The following is a 17181-nucleotide window of genomic DNA, read 5'->3' as shown; positions in this document are numbered from 1 at the left end:
GGTGGGGGGCTCCCCCTGGCTTTGGGGTCTCGGCACGAGAGCGCAGTGTCCGGAGGTGGCTCCCGTGTGGTGCGGGGCCCGGGGGTGCCCTTCCCCGGCGCGGGGCTGTGCAGCGTCCCCCGGGCTACCGCCCTCGCTGCCGCCCGTGGCAGAGAGAGGAGACCAGTCTTCTTCCGGGCGCGCCGCTCGCAGCCTGGGTAGGTCTCTGCCCCAGACAGAGCGTCTGTCGGCTGTCGCTGCCCTCCGGGAGCGAACCACTTCGGGCTCTGGTTGCGCCGGTTGGGTTCAGGGCCTCTGCCTGTGCTCGTGCCCTCGAAGATTCCACGCTCGCGCCGTCCGCTTCCGGGGGGCTCGGAGAACGGCTCCCGCGCGCCCCCCACGCTCTTGGGGGGACTGGCTCCCGCGGGAGAGGGCGGCCGCGTCGGCCGAGAGGGGCCCAGGGTCCTTGTTCCTTCCCGTCTCGTGCCGCCATGCACGCAGCCTGCTGGCTGCCGGGTGCTCTTTGGGGAGAAAGCGCACGCGGTCGCCAGGAGGTCGTGCTGAGCCCGAGACCCGGGAGCGAGCGAGACAGGGAGGAAGCCAGTGGGAGGCCGGGCCCGTGTCCCGGGGGCCTGCGAGGGACTCGTAGTGATGGGCCGGGGGAGGCCCTGGCTGGACTAGTCCCGAGGGACCGGCGGCGCCCAGGCCTCCTCCTGGGGCCGCTGGCCGCGGAGCAGTGGCGGGCGCCAGCGGCCTCCGCGTCCGGCACGGCCTCGCGCATGGGTCCTGGAGCTGCGCGCAGCGTCCCCGCGGGTGCCGGCCGCGTCTGACTAGTCCCCCGGCCTAGGCTTGGCCCCGGGCGTAGAACGAACTCTCGTTCAGCGGCTTGAGGCCCTGCTCACATACCCGCGGCGCAGGAAGGCCCTGCCCTCCCCAGGCCGCTGAGCCAGTGTTTGGTCCTGCCTGTCAGGTCGCGCGTCCTGTGGGGCCCCTCCTCTCCAGGTGCCGGCTCCTTGCTGTCCCTGCACTCCGCGCCTTGCGCGTGGGCGGGGGGAGGGGGCTTCTCTGGTGGCAAGCCCGGCCGTGTGCGCGCGTACTCGCGGTGTGTGTGGCTCGGGAAGCCTGTCGCGGGGTCGCTGGGCTCCGAGCCGGGAGGGTCGGAGGCGGCTGTGCCGTGTGGGGCAGGGGCACCCGGCGGCCTCCTGCGCATGCGGTTCTGCCTCTCCTAGGGTGCGGTGTGGCTGCCAGCACCTGGGTCCCGCCAGGATCTGGTGGCGCTGGCAGTACAGGAAGCACGTGTGAGCCTCCGTGAGGTTTTACATTGGGTCCTGGAAGTCGAACAGCCAAGTGTTACTCCTCAGACCTCGGCTCGTTAGATGAGCATCTGAATTGGAAGCCATTTCCCAGGAGTTAACTCCGTTTGAGCTCAGCCTCCGCTACTGCAGTAGCCTGCTGGGTTCTTAACGCTCAACTTGGGAGAGCTGGCCGGGCCCAGTTCACATTCAAGGGCCCCCAGGCCACCCCCTCCGAGAAGCACAGTAAATTCACTCACCGACACCCCCCCCCCCCCCCCCCCCCCCCCCCCCCCCCACCGATGAGCAACCAGAAAGGATAGAGAGAAAACAGTGGCTTCTTCTCGTTGGGTGCCGTGAATTCCTTGGTTGGTGGCTGTTTGTAAAAGCTGAACTAATAAAACAGTAGCTACTTTACGTGACCGTTCAGCCCAGTAATGACGCGTTTAAGTGTTTATCAACAGTGACGTTTTAGGTAAAGAAGCACGCCCAGTAATGCAGCTGACGAACTGTTGGACGTCTCGGTGTAGATGGAAGGAGTTCAGGGTTATACGCATGGTGGTTTCAGTTAGCTTCTTGGCGGTTGATTTGTAGCCAGCAAGCCACCTATGAATGTATCCCGAACCTTTAGAAGGTTTAGAATAGTTTTTTAAGATAATGATTTAGTTTTGAAGCAAAAAGAAACTGAAGTTCAAGATGCCCCCCCTTGGAAATCAATTCAGTTGACTCAGCTACATTTTAAAACCTGTGGGTCCAAGAGACCCATCAACTCAGCCAATAAAATTCCAAATTATCTAGAGGGATAATTTGAATCTTCCTATTTTATACTCCTCTTGGGTCCATTATACGCTTTGGTTTGGACAAGATTTTTGAATTTGAAGGATTTACCACTATTTAAATTTTACCAAGCTTGTGCATTGTGGTGACTGTATCTTCCAGGTCTGAACGAAGAGGACTTGGTGACTGGGGTCCCCCGTGCACCCCTGTCGTGCCAAACCCGTGGTACTTCATTTGCAACCGTGGTAGCTTGTAGAGGTGATAGATACAAGTGGTTTTTCCTCCTGAGTTAAAGCGCAGGGTCTCCAGACGCCAGTGTGTGTGGTGGGTCCTGTGCTGCCCTTCCTCTCCGGGGCTCTCCTTGCACCGTCTGGGGCCCGCGCACTTCTGAGAAGCACTGCGCGCCGACCACAGGCCCCCAGGGAAGTGTGCGCTTGGGCGCGTGTGTGCAGTGGATGATTCAAACGTGGGCTCTCCTGGACATCCGTGGGAAAGTGTTACATGTATCTGCAAAGTTTACATTTTTTAGCTCACGGTTATGAAAACTATGACCCATTATTAGCTAATGCTTTTTAGGCAGGTGAGGATGGTGTTTGTGTTTGTTTTGTTTTTACAAACGGATGCGTTCTGTCCGGAGTCCTGGGAGTGTGTGCTGGTGGTTGGGCGCGGGCTCCTCCTCCGTGTCCCCGTCACGTTTGCATCGGGACGTTGTTGGGTAGCACTGTAAATAGAAGAGTAGCTTATATGATAGAGATACGACACTTGAATTACTTTACGAAGTCTATAGCTCTACATATATATTTAGTTATATCACCTGACAGATTCTTCTGCACAGCGTGGAGATTGTTTTATACCACAGATTATTTTTATAAAGTCTAGTGAGTTTGATGAGAGTGGTTTTGTAATCCGAGGAACGAGCTTTACCTTTCAGGATAAACGTACACTGGAGTGTGGGTGGTGGAAGCCTTTACCGAGCGCTCTGGACTCCTGCTACCCCGGCGGCCGGGAGGCCAGCGCTGGGTCTTGTCTGGCCAAAACCCCGCGTGGGGCCGCGCGGGCCCGTGATGCTTCGGCTCAGCTCCCTGCACGTTGGGAGGCCGGAGCCTGTGGTGTGTTTTGCATTTGTGCTTCCTCCTGAGATTTCTTCTGAACAAAGGGTTCTGAAACCAGGGAGGCGTTGGTGCGTTCCTGCCGCCGGCCTAGTCGCACGCGGGTGTTGGGAGGAACCGAAATTAGATGGGCGCGCGGCTGGGGGCGGGGCGGGCCGGCCGAGTAGGACTCAGGCTGGAGACATCTGAAACGAGAGGTTGGTGATTTGAGTCATCCACAACACTGAGTTATCTAGGACCAAAGTATCCAGTTTTTAAGTCAGAATTTCCAGTTTGGGAACTATTCAGCGAAGGAGGGTGGTGCGTGGACACAGCGATCGAGTTAAGCAGGGGGCTGCCAGGCGCGCGGTGCCCTCTCCGGCCGGGGCCCCTGGACATGTAGCGCGTCACAGCCGGGAGCCCCCCGGGGAAGCTCGGGGCCCCGGGCCCGAGGGCACCTTCCAGCCGCCCGCCCCTCCCGCTCTCCCTGCGGAGGGCGGCCGCGGCCCTGGGTGGCCGTCGTCGTGTTGGCCTTTTTATTTTGGGGTAGGAAGCGGGTGGTTCTTCGGGTGAGGCTTTTTGGTGGGGACACAGGGCCGGTGAAGAATGAAGCTAATGCTTTGTGTGGTCACCGCCAGCCCCGAGGCCCCGCCGAAGGCCTGCTCGCCGGCCCCCCGCTGCTGCGCCCAGAACTGCTCGGGTTGGGACGGTTTTGTCTGGAGAACCCCTCGTGTGTCGTTTCAAGCCAGCTGCGCGTCTGACTCGGTCCGGCGCAGGGAGAGGTTTTACACCTGCCCCCGTGTGTACTGGGGACGCGCGGAGTCGCGGCAGGTCCCGCCGCCCCCGGGGGCTGACCCGCCGCTCCTCGCCCTGTCCCCAGCCGCGCGTCTTGGAATGCACTTCTCTTGTGCCTTTGATTTTGTCTCCTGCCTCCCCCCAAAAGCAACTGCTGTAAGCTTTTTTCTACTTGTCGTTTCTAGCCCGAAACCCCAGCTTTTTCCTTTGTCCCAGCTGTGATTTCTGGACGCAGTTCTGTGCCCCAGGCGTCGTAAGAACCGGTTACCTCAGACCTCACGTTGAACACTGTCACCGTCCGGGCCCCCCGGTCCCGCAGGCTTGTCCCGCTGGCGCAGGAGCCCTGCCGAGTACGGGCCCTGACTGGCCTCCCAGCGCCTCTTCCCAAGGACGGACGGGGGCTCCCGGCCGGCCCTTCACCGCACCGTGGCGGGATGGGTCCAGGGCGCCCCCGGAACGGTGCTTCCCGGCTTCCTCTGAACCCTGCCGTTTTCAGTATTCTCGTGTCTGCAGGGGCAAAGCGATCCGGCTGGCCGCTCTTGGCACGCAGATGAGTTCCAGAGATGAGCTCTTTGTAACACGTTTCCAGCCATTAAGACTCAGATGTAGGACATTCCTTTAAATGGCAGGATTAAGAAGCCCACCACCCACCACTGTGCATTTTGGGAAGCTGTCTGTAGCTTATGTCGCTGTGAACTTAGGCCTTGCGGGACGTGGCTGTTTGTCGTTTTGATGTATTTTAAATAAATATATATATATATATATATTTTTAAAGAGCCTTTTTTACCAGTTCAAGAAGTTTAATTAACCAGCAGTCACCACATCTGAATTCTTGTCTCTGGGGCACAGATGGCAGACCGAGATAAAGTGGTAACTCAGCCACAGCGCGGGGCCGCCCGCGGGCTGGCCTGCTGACTGTGGGAGGCCAAGGTCAGCGTGTTCCGATCAGCCCGCGAAGCGTTCGCGCTCTGCCCTGCGGAGCGGACTTCAGCCCCTGCTAGTGCTTTAGCCCACGTGGGGTTTTCTCCGGGCACTGCCACAAGCAAAGTGCACGTGTAGCCAAATAATTTCTCCATGAGGGAAAAATGCGCTCATTCGAACGTTACCAGCAGTGACGGAGACGAGAGTAGGAAAGATGAGGCAACATCTGGGTTTTGGTTTGGAAAGTGTCCAAGTCACTGTCAAAGGCTGTCTGGGAGCCGGTGACCATACGGAGACTGTTAGCTTAGGAGACCTCCTGGGAGTGGAGGGATTGTGAAAATGCCAGCAGCTTCCCCCCGCCCCCATTCTTTTTTCTAGAACTCTGTAAAAATGCAAAGAAAATCGAGTGGTACTTAAGACTTGAGGGTGAGGGTTACCGCAGACTAGAAGCGTACTTCTAGATTTCAGTTCCACGCCACAAATCCACACGATGCCATCTTTCAACTGTATGAAAGAATCTGCTTATGAATTTGACAGGATCTTAATGGCAGCGTCAAAGGGCCGGATTTTTCACCTGTTAATAGTTTTCACATTTGTCCTCGAATCTGATTAACTTTACAGTACTGTAAATTTAACTTCCATTGAGTTTGATGTCAATTCTTGTGAAAAGAGCTTCTGCACGTAACAGACACAGTTAAAGAACACAGCGGAATACGGTATTTACAGGACCAATTTTGGAACCAACACTTGCCATCTTTTGTACCAGTTTTACCAGCTACTTCTAAATTTGTACATTGTTTGTAAGGAAAAGAAGGAAAATCCTAAGGACTTGTGTAACTTAGTGGAGAATGTGTGTGTTGGGTTTAGGATGGATAGCAAAGTCTTACTGAGCTGTGTCATCTTGTATATAACAATTGTAATTAAAAGTTTGGATTCACCCGTTTCTTGCAGTTTAAAACAATGAGTAATTACAAACTCTGGAAATGTGAGTATACAACTTAAGGCTGTAGAAGTGAGGAAGCTCTTCAAGTGCTAAAAATACAGATTTCTAGTTTTTGGCTCAAATTCAGTAAGTACTGTTTGTATACCAAGATATGTGAGCTGTAAATGTAATAGGTCACTTTTCACCCTTGTAGCTATAAAATAAAAAAGCTTGTAGAACAGAAATAGCTTGTACTACTGAATTAACAAAAGTTAAAGTATCATGTTTAAAATACACATGCGCGCGCGCGCACACACACAGAGTTAAGCTTGTTGCTGTTACCCTGTCTGGATTTGAAAAGTGTGTGTGGACTTTATATGTGTGTATGTATATATAAAGTACACACACACACACACACACACACATATTATACACATGCACACGTCTAAAATGGCCTAAAGCAGACATCCGTGTAATTACAGTTGCAAAATGAAGACATTTTGGAAAGAACATTGTATCATAGTTCATTCATTTGCAGTGGATCTTCGTTCCTTTTTACTGTGGTAATTTTAGAAATGAGTGTCAAGTTTGAAATTAGATCTGCTAAGTTGGGGTTTCGCTGCTTGAACTCTGCACTGGGTCCTCAAATAAACCGATGTGAATGTAGTTTTTTCCCTCTGTGTGAAGCAGCAGCCACACCCCAACGGAATAGGAGGAAAAATCTAGAGCTATTTCAAGTTTTATCTTTTTGTATATGAAAATAAAATAATAAAAATAATAATAAAACTACCCTGTTGTCTCTCTTAATCACATGGCCGGGGACCGAGGTGTCTTTTCACGGGAATTAGAAATACGTGCAACGGTGTCCTCCCTGTGACAAGGCCGACAAGTAAGTACAGGGGTGTCCTGCACTTGACAGGGCCAACTCGGACGCCCTAGGAGCGCGGCGCACAGGCAGTTGTTCACGGCTGAGTAGCTGCTCTGCCGGCGTCCTGCGGCCCCGCAGCTCAGCACGCCTCTTCTTTTCTGCCCTTCGGGAGCTCAGGACCTACTTACGGACCCTGTGGGCCTCCCCTAAGTGGACTGTCCTGGGACTCGGGGCGAGCTCGCGCCCGGCAGTGGCATATTTACCGGATGTGCAAGCTTTACCCACTGCCCCCAGTTCTGCACTCGCAGACCGCCCCGGGCAGTACCTCCGTCAGTGGAGCCGGGAAGCCCAGCAAGTAAGTGTTCTGGAGGATTGCTGCAGAATGCAGGCTCCGCCGTTTCTAAACGCAGCTGGGTGCCAGGGTCCCTACAAAATAATACAGGTAGCGGGCCCCACTCTGGATCCGAATCAGCAGGCCAAATCTCACGTTTTGGGGTTCCCGACTTTTCTCACTAGATGAGAACATGGTTCCCTGTGAATAAGATGATAGTCTGTTGCCTAACAAAACAGGAAAGCCCCAGCAACCCCCTCACCGCTTCCCTCAGTAACACAGAAGATTTTCTTGGCCCGTGGCTAAGCATTGCCAGGTGGAGAAACACCGGCTTTGAAGCCGCCTCCTGGTAGGGGCGGGGCCTTTCTATTCGTGCTTTAAAAGGATTAACCAACCTGTTTGGAACGCTTAGAGAACAGTTTTCGATGAAGGGACCCTTTATTTTGGGACCAGTTGCCCAGCTGTCGGTCCATTTTGCTCTTTCAGATTTACACAGTTCACCTTTTATTAGTGGACGTCCCTAACGATAAGCACAGAGAAGGAGAGCAGGGCTAACCTGGTTGAATGGGGACCTTAAAGCTAGAAATACTGGCAGGTTGGACCAGAGGCATCTGGTCACGCTTTTCCGTAAGCAAAGGAATTCTTTCTCCGGAAGAAATTGGACGCAGAAGCCGATTTCTAAAAACAGGCTTGCTCAGGTGAGCAAGTAGAAGAGGCCTCAGGGGCCACTAAGCCTTCCCTTCAGTGCCCTACGGCACTCTGGGGGCCCCCTGGTTACAGTTTAAAAACCACTGGTCCGATCCCTGCATTTTAAAGGTGGGCAAACTGGCCCAGAGGGAGACACGCTACCCTAAGTCAGGCAGCCCTTACTTCCAGTTCTTGACCCCTTGGGGCCAAGTGTGGGGTTCACTTGTCTCCGCCTCCAGGATCTGGCTGAGGAAGAGTCCCCTACCGTTTCTCTCTCATTCTGGTGTTCAACACAGCACGTGGCACCTAGGAGGCCCTTGAGAAGGAAACCGCTCTTAAGTGAATGTATGTAGTAAATTCTGGTAGGAACTGCTGAGGTAGCTTTGAAAGCTACAGTTAACACCAGCGTTGTCTGGTTGTTTTTGTCGGGACTCTTGATTGCAAATGACAGAAGCCGTTAAACAAAAAGCGGGTTTTGCTGGAAGGATCCTGGGGCAAAGGGCCAGGCAAGCTTTGGGTACAGGCAAGCTGCGACGGGGCTTCAGGAGTCCTGGAAGCTGGCGTCACAGCGTCGCAGACCCTTCACGTACGTCTCAGCGTTTCCTCCTCTGCTGCCTCCTGCAAGGCCAGATGCATCTGCTGCTTTGTCCCCTTAGCAGGAGACAAAGCTAGATAGTGCCCGAGGTTCAAATGTCACAGCTCTGCTACCTGGAGAGACGTCCAGATCCACAACCCCTGGAAAGATTCTGGTTGACCTAGCTCACCCAGTTAGGGTCAGAGGTAGGGGACCGATTGCACAGAACCACTTTATAATAGGCATTCCTGGGCAGGGGGCACGGAATCTGGAAGCTGTCAAGACATCTGCTTCCTTAGCTGGATGTGGGAAAGAGCCTCCAGCTTCCGTCCCCGTGGAGTGCTCTCCGTTGCGCTGCAAATTTATTCTGAGTGGGAGCGAATAAGCCACCTCCTTCCTTTGTCAGCAGGCATTCAGTCTGGATTTATATTCTGTCAAGACAAAAGAGGACTAAGTAAAAATTGCTGATGTTTACAGAGCACTTAATGACATACTCCAGGTTTTTTCCTAAACTCCACATGGTGATCTTTATTTTAATTAAAAAAAATTTTTTTTTTAATTTTTAAAGGTTTTTATTTATTTCTAGGAAAGAGAGAGAGACAGCATGAGCAGGGGAGGGCCAGAGAGAGAGGGAGTCACAGACTGAAACAGGCTCCAGGCTCCGAGCTGGCAGTCAGCACAGAGCCCGANAGGGAGTCACAGACTGAAACAGGCTCCAGGCTCCGAGCTGGCAGTCAGCACAGAGCCCGATGCGGGGCTCGAACCCACGAACCGCTAGATCACGACCTGAGCGAAAGTCGACGCTTAACCGACTAAGCCACCCCGGCGCCCCTAAAACAAATTTTTTTTAATGTTTATTAATTATTGATACAGAAACAGCACGAGCAGGGGAGGGGCAGAGAGAGAGGGAGACACGGAGTCCCAAGCAGCTCCGGGCTCCGAGCTGTCAGCGCAGCGCCCGCCGCGGGGCTCGAACTCAGGATGGCTGGATCCTGACCGGAGCCGAGGTCGGACACTTGACGGACTGGGCCACCCAGGCGCCCCTCTACGTGGTAATCGTTAATCCTGGCCGGAAGCCTATGGGCTAATCATCTTCATAATTATTTTGTTTGTTTATATACACACTTAATCTCTCTTTCATAAACGATAGAATCCCTGACTCCCACCTGAAGAGGAGGAGCCAGAAGCCCGGAAAGCTGGGGCACAGCCGAGGTGGAGAGCGGCTGAGCTCCGCGGCCCCCGCCCCCCGATTCAGGGCCCTCCTTAGCACGTACAAAGCGTGAGGGCTCCTGGCTGTGACGTCACGCCAGGCGAAGCCATCCAACGTGGCCCAGGCTTCGCAAGGAGCCCGGCGTTGGACTCGTGGCCCCGAGGCCTTCACCGTAACCGTGTGCAAACGGTCTCTGCTCAGCTATTACGCGGCCCCGAAGGTCCTTTCTTGTCAGGACTCTGCACGCACGCCCCTGCGCCCTCCAGACGTCGCGCCTCCCCCCATCACCGGACCCAGGGACCCGGGTGCAGCGGGGATACACCTGGGCCTCCAGTTGTGCCACCAGGGGGCTCCCGAGGCGCTCAGCGCGGAGGGTGTGCGCCTGCGCCCTCACGTCTGGGGTCTCCGAAGAGGCTTCCGGGCGGCCCCGGGCTGCGCACGCGCGTCTTGGCCCTGCGGCGGGGCTCGGCTCCCAGGCGAGCGTGCAGCTGTGCGCATGCGCCGCTGCGGAAGGCGGGCCCTCCGGAAAGATGGCCGCGGGAAGGCTCGCTTCCCGCCTCAGGGGCTCCCGGCGCTTACTGAGCGCCTTCGTGGCCGGAGCGGTGGTGGGCGCGGCGGGAGGCGGGCTCACGGCCCTGCGGCTGCTCCGGGGCCAGGGCGCCGAGGCGGCGCTGGCGGGGAGGGAGCCCGACGGTAAGTGTCGGCCTGCCCTGCCGTTTACTCGCAGACGCGGTAAAGTTCCTCACTGTGTCCTCGTGCAAATGGGGGGCAGCCGCTTTCACCCCGAAACCAACCTGTCCGGTTATCCTGTCAGGAAAAAAACCAAAAACCAGAATTCCCAGTTCAGGACAAGCCGGCGCCGGCGAGGCCGCAGGCGAGTCCGGCGGCCGGAGGCGAGCGGCGTCCCGGGGGAGGGGGGGGGCCCTTCCGCCGGCGCCGCGGGCGGTCCAGCCGCCGGGCCCGCCCCTGAGGTGTCCGCCCGCGCGCCTTCCTCCCCCGCCCCGCGTGCCGACTGCCCCCTCCCGGCGCCGGGCGTGCGGCGGAGAAGCACCCCGGGGCGGGGGAGGGCGTCCGCGGCGGGCTCTGCCGCCGGGACCCCGGCCTGGCCCGTCGTGCGGGGCAAGCCCTGCGCCCGTTGCAGAACGTGGTAGAAGGCGGTCCGTGGACGCGGGCCTCCTGCGCGCCCGCCGACCCCTCTTGGCGGGGTTCCCTTCGCTGCGTTTGTGTGCCGGGTACTGGATGGGGGAGGCGCGGCGTTCGGTGTGAACGCCCAGTGAGACCGGTCTGCATTTAAAAGTTAACGAGATAGCGCAGAGTACCTTTGTTTTTAATTCTTTTTAAAAAATGTTTCTTATTTATTTTTGAGAGAGACAGAGACAGCGTGAGCTGGGGAGGGGCAGAGAGAGAGGGAGTCACAGACTGAAACAGGCTCCAGGCTCTGAGCTGTCAGCACAGAGCCCGACGCGGGGCTCGAGCCCACGAACCCTGAGATCATGACCTGAGCCGAAGTCGGACGCTTAGCCGACTGAGCCCCCCAGGTGCCCCGGCCGCAGTTTATCTCGATAAAACGACACGATTGACTGTTCACAGCGTCTGTGGTCTCTTCCCTGCCTTGGAAGCACAGTAAAACCTTGGACCGCGAGCCACTCGTTCTGCGCATGTTCCTGCAAGATGCGCTAAGACTTCAGTACGTTTTAACTTGACCGACGAGCGATGTCTTGGAGTCGTACGAATACCAAATGGTGCATGATCACAACTGAGCCAATGGCTCTTGAAATTCACTTTGATAAACAAGTGCTTTTTAAAAAAAATAAATATTTTTAAAAATATAATTTATTGTCAAATTGGCTAACATACAGTGTGTACAGTGCGCTCTTGGTTTTGGGGATAGATTCCCGTGATTCATCGCATACATAGAACACCGAGTGCTCGTCCTAACAAGTGCCCTCCTCGGTGCTCATCACCCATTTCTCTCCCTTCCCCATCCCCCCATCAACCCTCCGTTTGTTCTCTGTATATAAGAGTCTCTTATGGTTTGCCTACCTCCCTCTTATTTGTAACTATTTTTTACCCCTCCCTTTCCCCCATGGTCTTCTGTTAAGTTTCTCAAGTTCCACATACAGACTGACTGATTTCACATACTATAATACTCTCCAGTTTCATCTGCGTTGCTGCAAATGGCATGATTTCATTCTTCCTCTTTGCCACGTAGTCTTCCATTGGATATACAAGTGCTTTGGATTATAAGCATGTTTCCGGAATGAATTATGCTCGCAAACCAAGTTCATATTGTAATTGCAAAATGATACCTAGTTGATTAGACTTTTAAGCCAGCCCTTGGTAAGTCTCACCCCTCTCCCTTTACTTATAGTTTTTTGTTTCTAGTAAGAGTCACTAACCTTTTGTTATTTTTGTTCCCCCGCCCCCCTTTTCATTTTTAGGTTGTGCAGAAAAAGCTCTCTTGGAACAATTTGGAGTCCCTTTAACTGGAACAGAGACTAGGCATTACACTAATCATGCCTTGTCTTATGATCAGTCAAAGCGGGTGCCTAGATGGGTTCTTGAACATATATCCAAAAGCAAGATAATGGGTAGGTGGTTGGAAGTAATGGCATTGATGAAAGATGTTTCCAAATTTAGAACAAGGAAGATTATTGAGTCAACATTTTCTACATTATAGCACTTTCAGAAAATGGTGATGTTTGTATGCCTCGCTTCGGTAAATGGACCTACTGGTAGCTAAGGAGCCCCAGACTCTTCCCAGCTTCCTCAGGGGCTGAGAGGATCCATATCCTGACATAGGAGTTGGAAGCTCTGTCCTAAATACTGCTACAGCTAGCATCATTCATTCATTATCTCCACAAGTATTTTTAAAGTGCCTGCCATATATTTGGCATTTTGCTGAGCCTTGGGACGGGAGCAGCTGGTCTCTCTGTTCATGGCACTTTGAGTCAGGTGAGGGGATGGGTTGACCTATCAAACCAATAATCCTGTAGGTATACTTGCTTTTGGTAATAACTATTCTGAAGAACAAGTGACTGAAAGTTGGGTTAGTATAAATAAGGAACAGTAAAGAGTGTGATAAGAGACGGTATAGGAGAACCTGATTTTGACTAGCAAGGGTTCTCCCAAGAAAGTGGCTCAGAGGGCGGATGGCTGTTCCCTAGGCAGAGGAGTTGGGTGGGCCATGGCATGTGGACAGGAGCGTTCCAGACAGAAAGAAAAGCACGGTTGCATCTTTGAAGGCCCCAATGTGAAGAGTTTTGTTCCTTTAGGGAACAAACAAGGCCAGAGTGGCCAGAGCAAGGGGGAATGTGTGAAGTGAGACAGGAGAGATAGCAGGTGTGCCAGTCTGTTCGTGTTTTTCGAGTCTTGGTGCATTCCTGTAATTAAGATGATATTTAACATGAAGTTGGTTTCTGTGTAGATTAATCTACCGTTAACTACTTGTCCTTGCTTTCTCACCCATAATGAACAGTATTGAGCTTTACCAATTTAATAGCTGATTTTATTTCCATTTATTGGTTACCAGTGAAAGTTAGTATTTTGTGAATTATTCTTTCTTTGTCAGTTATTGTTACCATTTTCAGTTGGGATGTGGTTTTTATTTTTTTTTTTCATTGCTTTGTGGGAGTTCTTTTATGTAATAAGGTACTACCTTTTGTTGTAGTTGTTTATTCATATTTCATTTGGCTTCTGATTTGCTGTAAGGCCCACACATTATTTCTCCTTTGCTTTACAGGGCATGTTATGTTTATATGTATTAAAATGCTGATACTTATCTGAGTGTGTGCCTCTCTCGAGTTAAACCAGCCAACAGAATAGCAGAAGCCTTAGACTGCTAGCTGCTAGAAGGAAACTGATATATTGGAAACTTTATCATAGCAGTTGAGAGTTGATTAGAAACTTACATCAAGAGAAACTCACTTGATTTAGTCTCAAGCCTGATGAATTTCCCTTAAAAACAAGACTTTTCCCAAGTTGTAAGGAATTTCGGTTTTTCTAATTTTACCCTCCTATTAAATTCCCATTTTCCGAGGCATATAAGAAGAGCAAGGCACTTCATGTTATAAATCCTGGGAGCTGTGTAATTTGAGGAGGTAAAGTAATAATTGAGAACAGGAAGCAGTATTCCTGAGATTTACTCGATTTTAGTCTAAAGAGTCTTCTGTTTTCAGTAATGACACACTAAATTACTCAGATTCACTCTGCTAAAAATAATGACAGGAAATGTTAGTAGTATGTAAGAAGTAGGTAGAAAAAAGTCTCACACACACACACACACACACACACGTCCACATGATCGTAGTGAATTGCCAAACCAGGATTTGGGGGAGAGCTAGAATCCGGAGAGGCAAGGGCAGTCCTGCTAAACCAAAGCCACGCTACTTTTGATTCGGTACCTTTGCAGGGATGGGGGACTGCAGGCAAGACCTAGGGCTCACCAAGGTCGATTGTCTTATCGGAGACCCTCCCACGCTAGCCTGCACCCCAGAGGGCCTCACCCTGGGGGGGCGGGGGGTGAACCAGAACCAACCTGCCTGGTCACCATCAGGGCCTCGTGGAAGATTATCCTGACAGAGTGGAAGAGGGTCAAAAGGAAAAGAAAAAACTTGTTCCAGAGAAGTTGAGGCCACCTACTGGTCATCATGCACACTTACAGCCCAAAACCATGTAGCCTGTGCAGACCAAGTCCTTCCGTCCTGAACTGGGTTCCGTGTGGTCTTCCACTGGCCGTGCCTCCAGGCACCCGATAGAAGCAAATTTATATCCATCTCAAGGAAGGCATCTTCCTCCTCGGCCTTCGGAGATTCCCACAAGTGAATTTTCAAGATAACCAGGCATGCAAGGAAGTGATTCCAGTGGTAATGACACTTAAGAGATGTTTACTAACAACTCTTCTGTATTTTTTTCTTTATGGCATGGTTCTAAAAAGCTAGGTAGCAGATAATTTATTCTGAGTCTTGGGGTCTGATCATTTAACATTTTTCTAGCTGAATGAAAAGACACTGGAATCCGTAACTTCATTGGTCTCCATTTTAAACTTTTTTGAATAGCAGCCTGCGTATGTTTCATTTACCCTCATTATTTTTGCAGTTTAGCAAGATCTGGCCTAATGGCAATGGAAAATGTAGTGTTAGGATTTGCTGGTATCCACTGTGGCAAACTATTCTGGCGGGGAGTCAGAATATAAATAAAATCGAGATTTTTTTTTCTCTCCCATTCGTACTCAGATACTTTGTTTCAGGAATTTCTGGGTTGAACTCATAACCTAGATGTTTGTTTTACCATGGCTTAAGAGGCGGCAAGCAAGATACCAGAGACACTTTCACCCTCCCCTAGGCTGTGCCTGCCCAGGACAAAGTGTTTTGTGTCTATATATATCCATTATTTCAGTACATATAAACTTATCAAATGCAGTTGCACACAATACAATACATGAGGGTCTTTTAAAAAGCAAGAGTTAATTTAGTAGTCAGTTTTTTATATAGTTCACCTATTTGATTGGTCAGTGTTTTTAGTTAAATACTGCTGAGGGGATTTTTCTCCTTTAATTTGAAAGGCTAGAAACAAAAGAATATGAGATAACTACACTGTAGGGAAAGCATTCTCTCCTAGACTAGTCCTTGCTAAATTCAGATGAGGTATCTGAACTATCCCAGGAACTTGAGACATGCACGCAATCGCTTAGTACTAGCTACTCGGAGAGATACTAGCCAGCAGCAAACAGCTTGCCTTGCTTGGAGAATCTTGAGGAATATTTATCCACTGATAACGAACCCATTTTGTGTGTTTTCTGTAGGTGATGCGGACAGAAAACATTGTAAATTCAAGCCTGATCCCAACATCCCTCCAACCTTCAGTGCCTTCAATGAAGACTATGTCGGGAGCGGGTGGTCACGAGGACACATGGCTCCAGCAGGAAATAACAAATTTTCATCTGTAGGCATATGTTTTGAGTGGTCTGTGCCCCTTGGGGCTTGGACATTAAGAACATAGGAGTCAAACCTTAATATTTGAGGGTTGCTATACGCTTATTTTGCACTTTTCTTCCTGACTTTAATTCTTTTGTCAGATGGTGAGACTTTCTTAAACAGGTTGAAAAGTGAAACTAAATGCTATGTAAAAGAATTGGAGGGCCACTAGGAGCTATTTATGAATTTATTTACATTTATTTGAAAGATTTCAGACCTGTAGAAAAGTTGAGAGTACAACAGAAACATTTTTACCTGTAGAAAAATTGAAAAGATAGTAGAGCAAATACATTTTGATACGTTTCCTTTATGTGTGCATACATATGTACGTATAGAAAATCCTTTTTTAACCATCAACGGTAAGTTGCAGTATATAACACTTTATCTCTAAATAGATATTAGGAGATTGTATCATCTAAGAAATGAGGATATTTGTATATATGACCGGAGTATAATTATACCAAGAAGTGTGTGTATATGTATTTTTGAATATTTGTATAATAATAATAATCTCTAATATACAATTCTTGCTCAGATTTGCCAAGGTGTTGCAGTTGTGTTCTTTACAGCTTTCTGTGATCCAGTGTTCAGTCATGAATCGCATGCGACACTTAGCTGTCATGTCTTTCTAGTGTCCTTTACTTTAGGAGAAGTTCTCTGCTAAAGAAGGAGAGAAGTGTCTTTTATGACATGGACATTTATTGCATCAACCTTGGTGACTATTGTCATTAAAGTAGTGGTTTTTAGCCTCAGATACTCATGATCACCTTGGCATGTTTTAAAAAATCCCGATGCCCAGAGCAGTTAGATCCAAAACTCTAGGGGTGTGGAACCCCGGCACCAGTATTTTTAAAGCTCTCTCTCAGTGTGCATTCAAGGTTGAGAACCATTGCTTGAAGAGAAGGTAGTTGATGGCATTGGCAGTTAATATAGATCAGTGGAAGAAAATACAATGACAGCCTCATATTTATGAGTCAGAAGTGTGAAATGAATGAACACATAGTGACCAGAAATTCAGAAGAACAAGGAATTCTCTTCCACTTTTTACTAAAATGTTTGTGTTATATTACTCAAGTAAAGTTTCTGAAAGGTGACCTTTATGGAGAAACTCTTTGCCAGAGGGCAAAAACTTACCCTTTAGCTTTATATTGGAAACTTCGTTCTTAGAGTCTGTATAACAGGTTTGAACTTTAAGAATTATAAAGAAAGCTAGGATACCAAACTGCTTATTTTGTTATAGTCCCTATTTTGAATAATCTGTATGGGGCTTTGTGACCTGGAGTAACTGTGGCTTTCATTTATTTCAACAGTGGTCACTGTAATTGCCTAGAGCTAATGTTTAAGGAACTGGTTTTTTGTGTCTCTGTAAAATTTGAAAGAGGAAGGCATTTCCGTGCAGGTTACTCTTTTTATTTCTTTTTACAGCAAGCCATGGCTGAAACCTTTTACCTTTCTAATATTGTGCCTCAGAATTTTGATAATAATGCTGGATACTGGAACAGGTGAGGGATGAGTGTTTTTTTTTTTTTTTTAATTTTTTAATGTTTTATTTATTTCTGAGAGAGAGAGAGAGAGAGACAGTGTGAGCAGGGGAGGGTCAGAGAGAGAGGGAGACACAGAATCTGAAGCAGGCTCCAGGCTCTGCTGTCAGCACAGAGCCTGACGCGGGGCCCGAACCCACGAACCGTGAGATCATGACCTGAGCCGAAGACGGACGCTTAACTGACTGAGCCACCCAGGCGCTCTGGGATGAGGGTTTTAA

The 17181-nt window shown here is 50.5% G+C and overlaps 1 protein-coding gene and 1 long non-coding RNA gene across 5 annotated transcripts in view; one reads left to right on the top strand and one right to left on the bottom strand.

The window, feature by feature from the left end:
- Positions 1–7392: 7392 nt before the first annotated feature.
- On the bottom strand, positions 7393–9763 carry LOC120235087. The gene is made up of 2 exons (XR_005529300.1): positions 9401–9763; positions 7393–8665 (listed from the first exon to the last, which is right to left on the bottom strand). It is a non-coding gene; the product is annotated as an uncharacterized LOC120235087 (long non-coding RNA).
- Positions 9764–9875: 112 nt separating this feature from the next.
- Positions 9876–17181, top strand: part of EXOG (exo/endonuclease G) — a 31952-nt gene continuing 24646 nt past the window's right edge. For 3 of the 4 annotated variants that reach the window (XR_005529299.1, XM_039237210.1, XM_039237209.1), the window contains exons 1-4: positions 9876–10137; positions 11886–12035; positions 15248–15387; positions 16845–16921. Coding sequence is in view for 3 of the 4 variants with exons in the window: in XM_039237210.1 (XP_039093141.1) it covers positions 9975–10137; positions 11886–12035; positions 15248–15387; positions 16845–16921 (530 nt within the window). In the remaining variant the exon portion in view is untranslated. The remainder of the gene's footprint in view (positions 10138–11885; positions 12036–15247; positions 15388–16844; positions 16922–17181) is intronic. The other variant, XM_039237211.1, reaches the window with a different exon arrangement.

This window comes from Hyaena hyaena, unplaced genomic scaffold (genome assembly GCF_003009895.1).
Source record: "Hyaena hyaena isolate Hyena2069 unplaced genomic scaffold, ASM300989v1 scaffold_121, whole genome shotgun sequence".
Classification (NCBI taxonomy): domain Eukaryota; kingdom Metazoa; phylum Chordata; class Mammalia; order Carnivora; family Hyaenidae; genus Hyaena; species Hyaena hyaena.
Note: the sequence above shows the minus strand (reverse complement) of the source record. Positions and strands in the feature narration are given on the sequence as shown.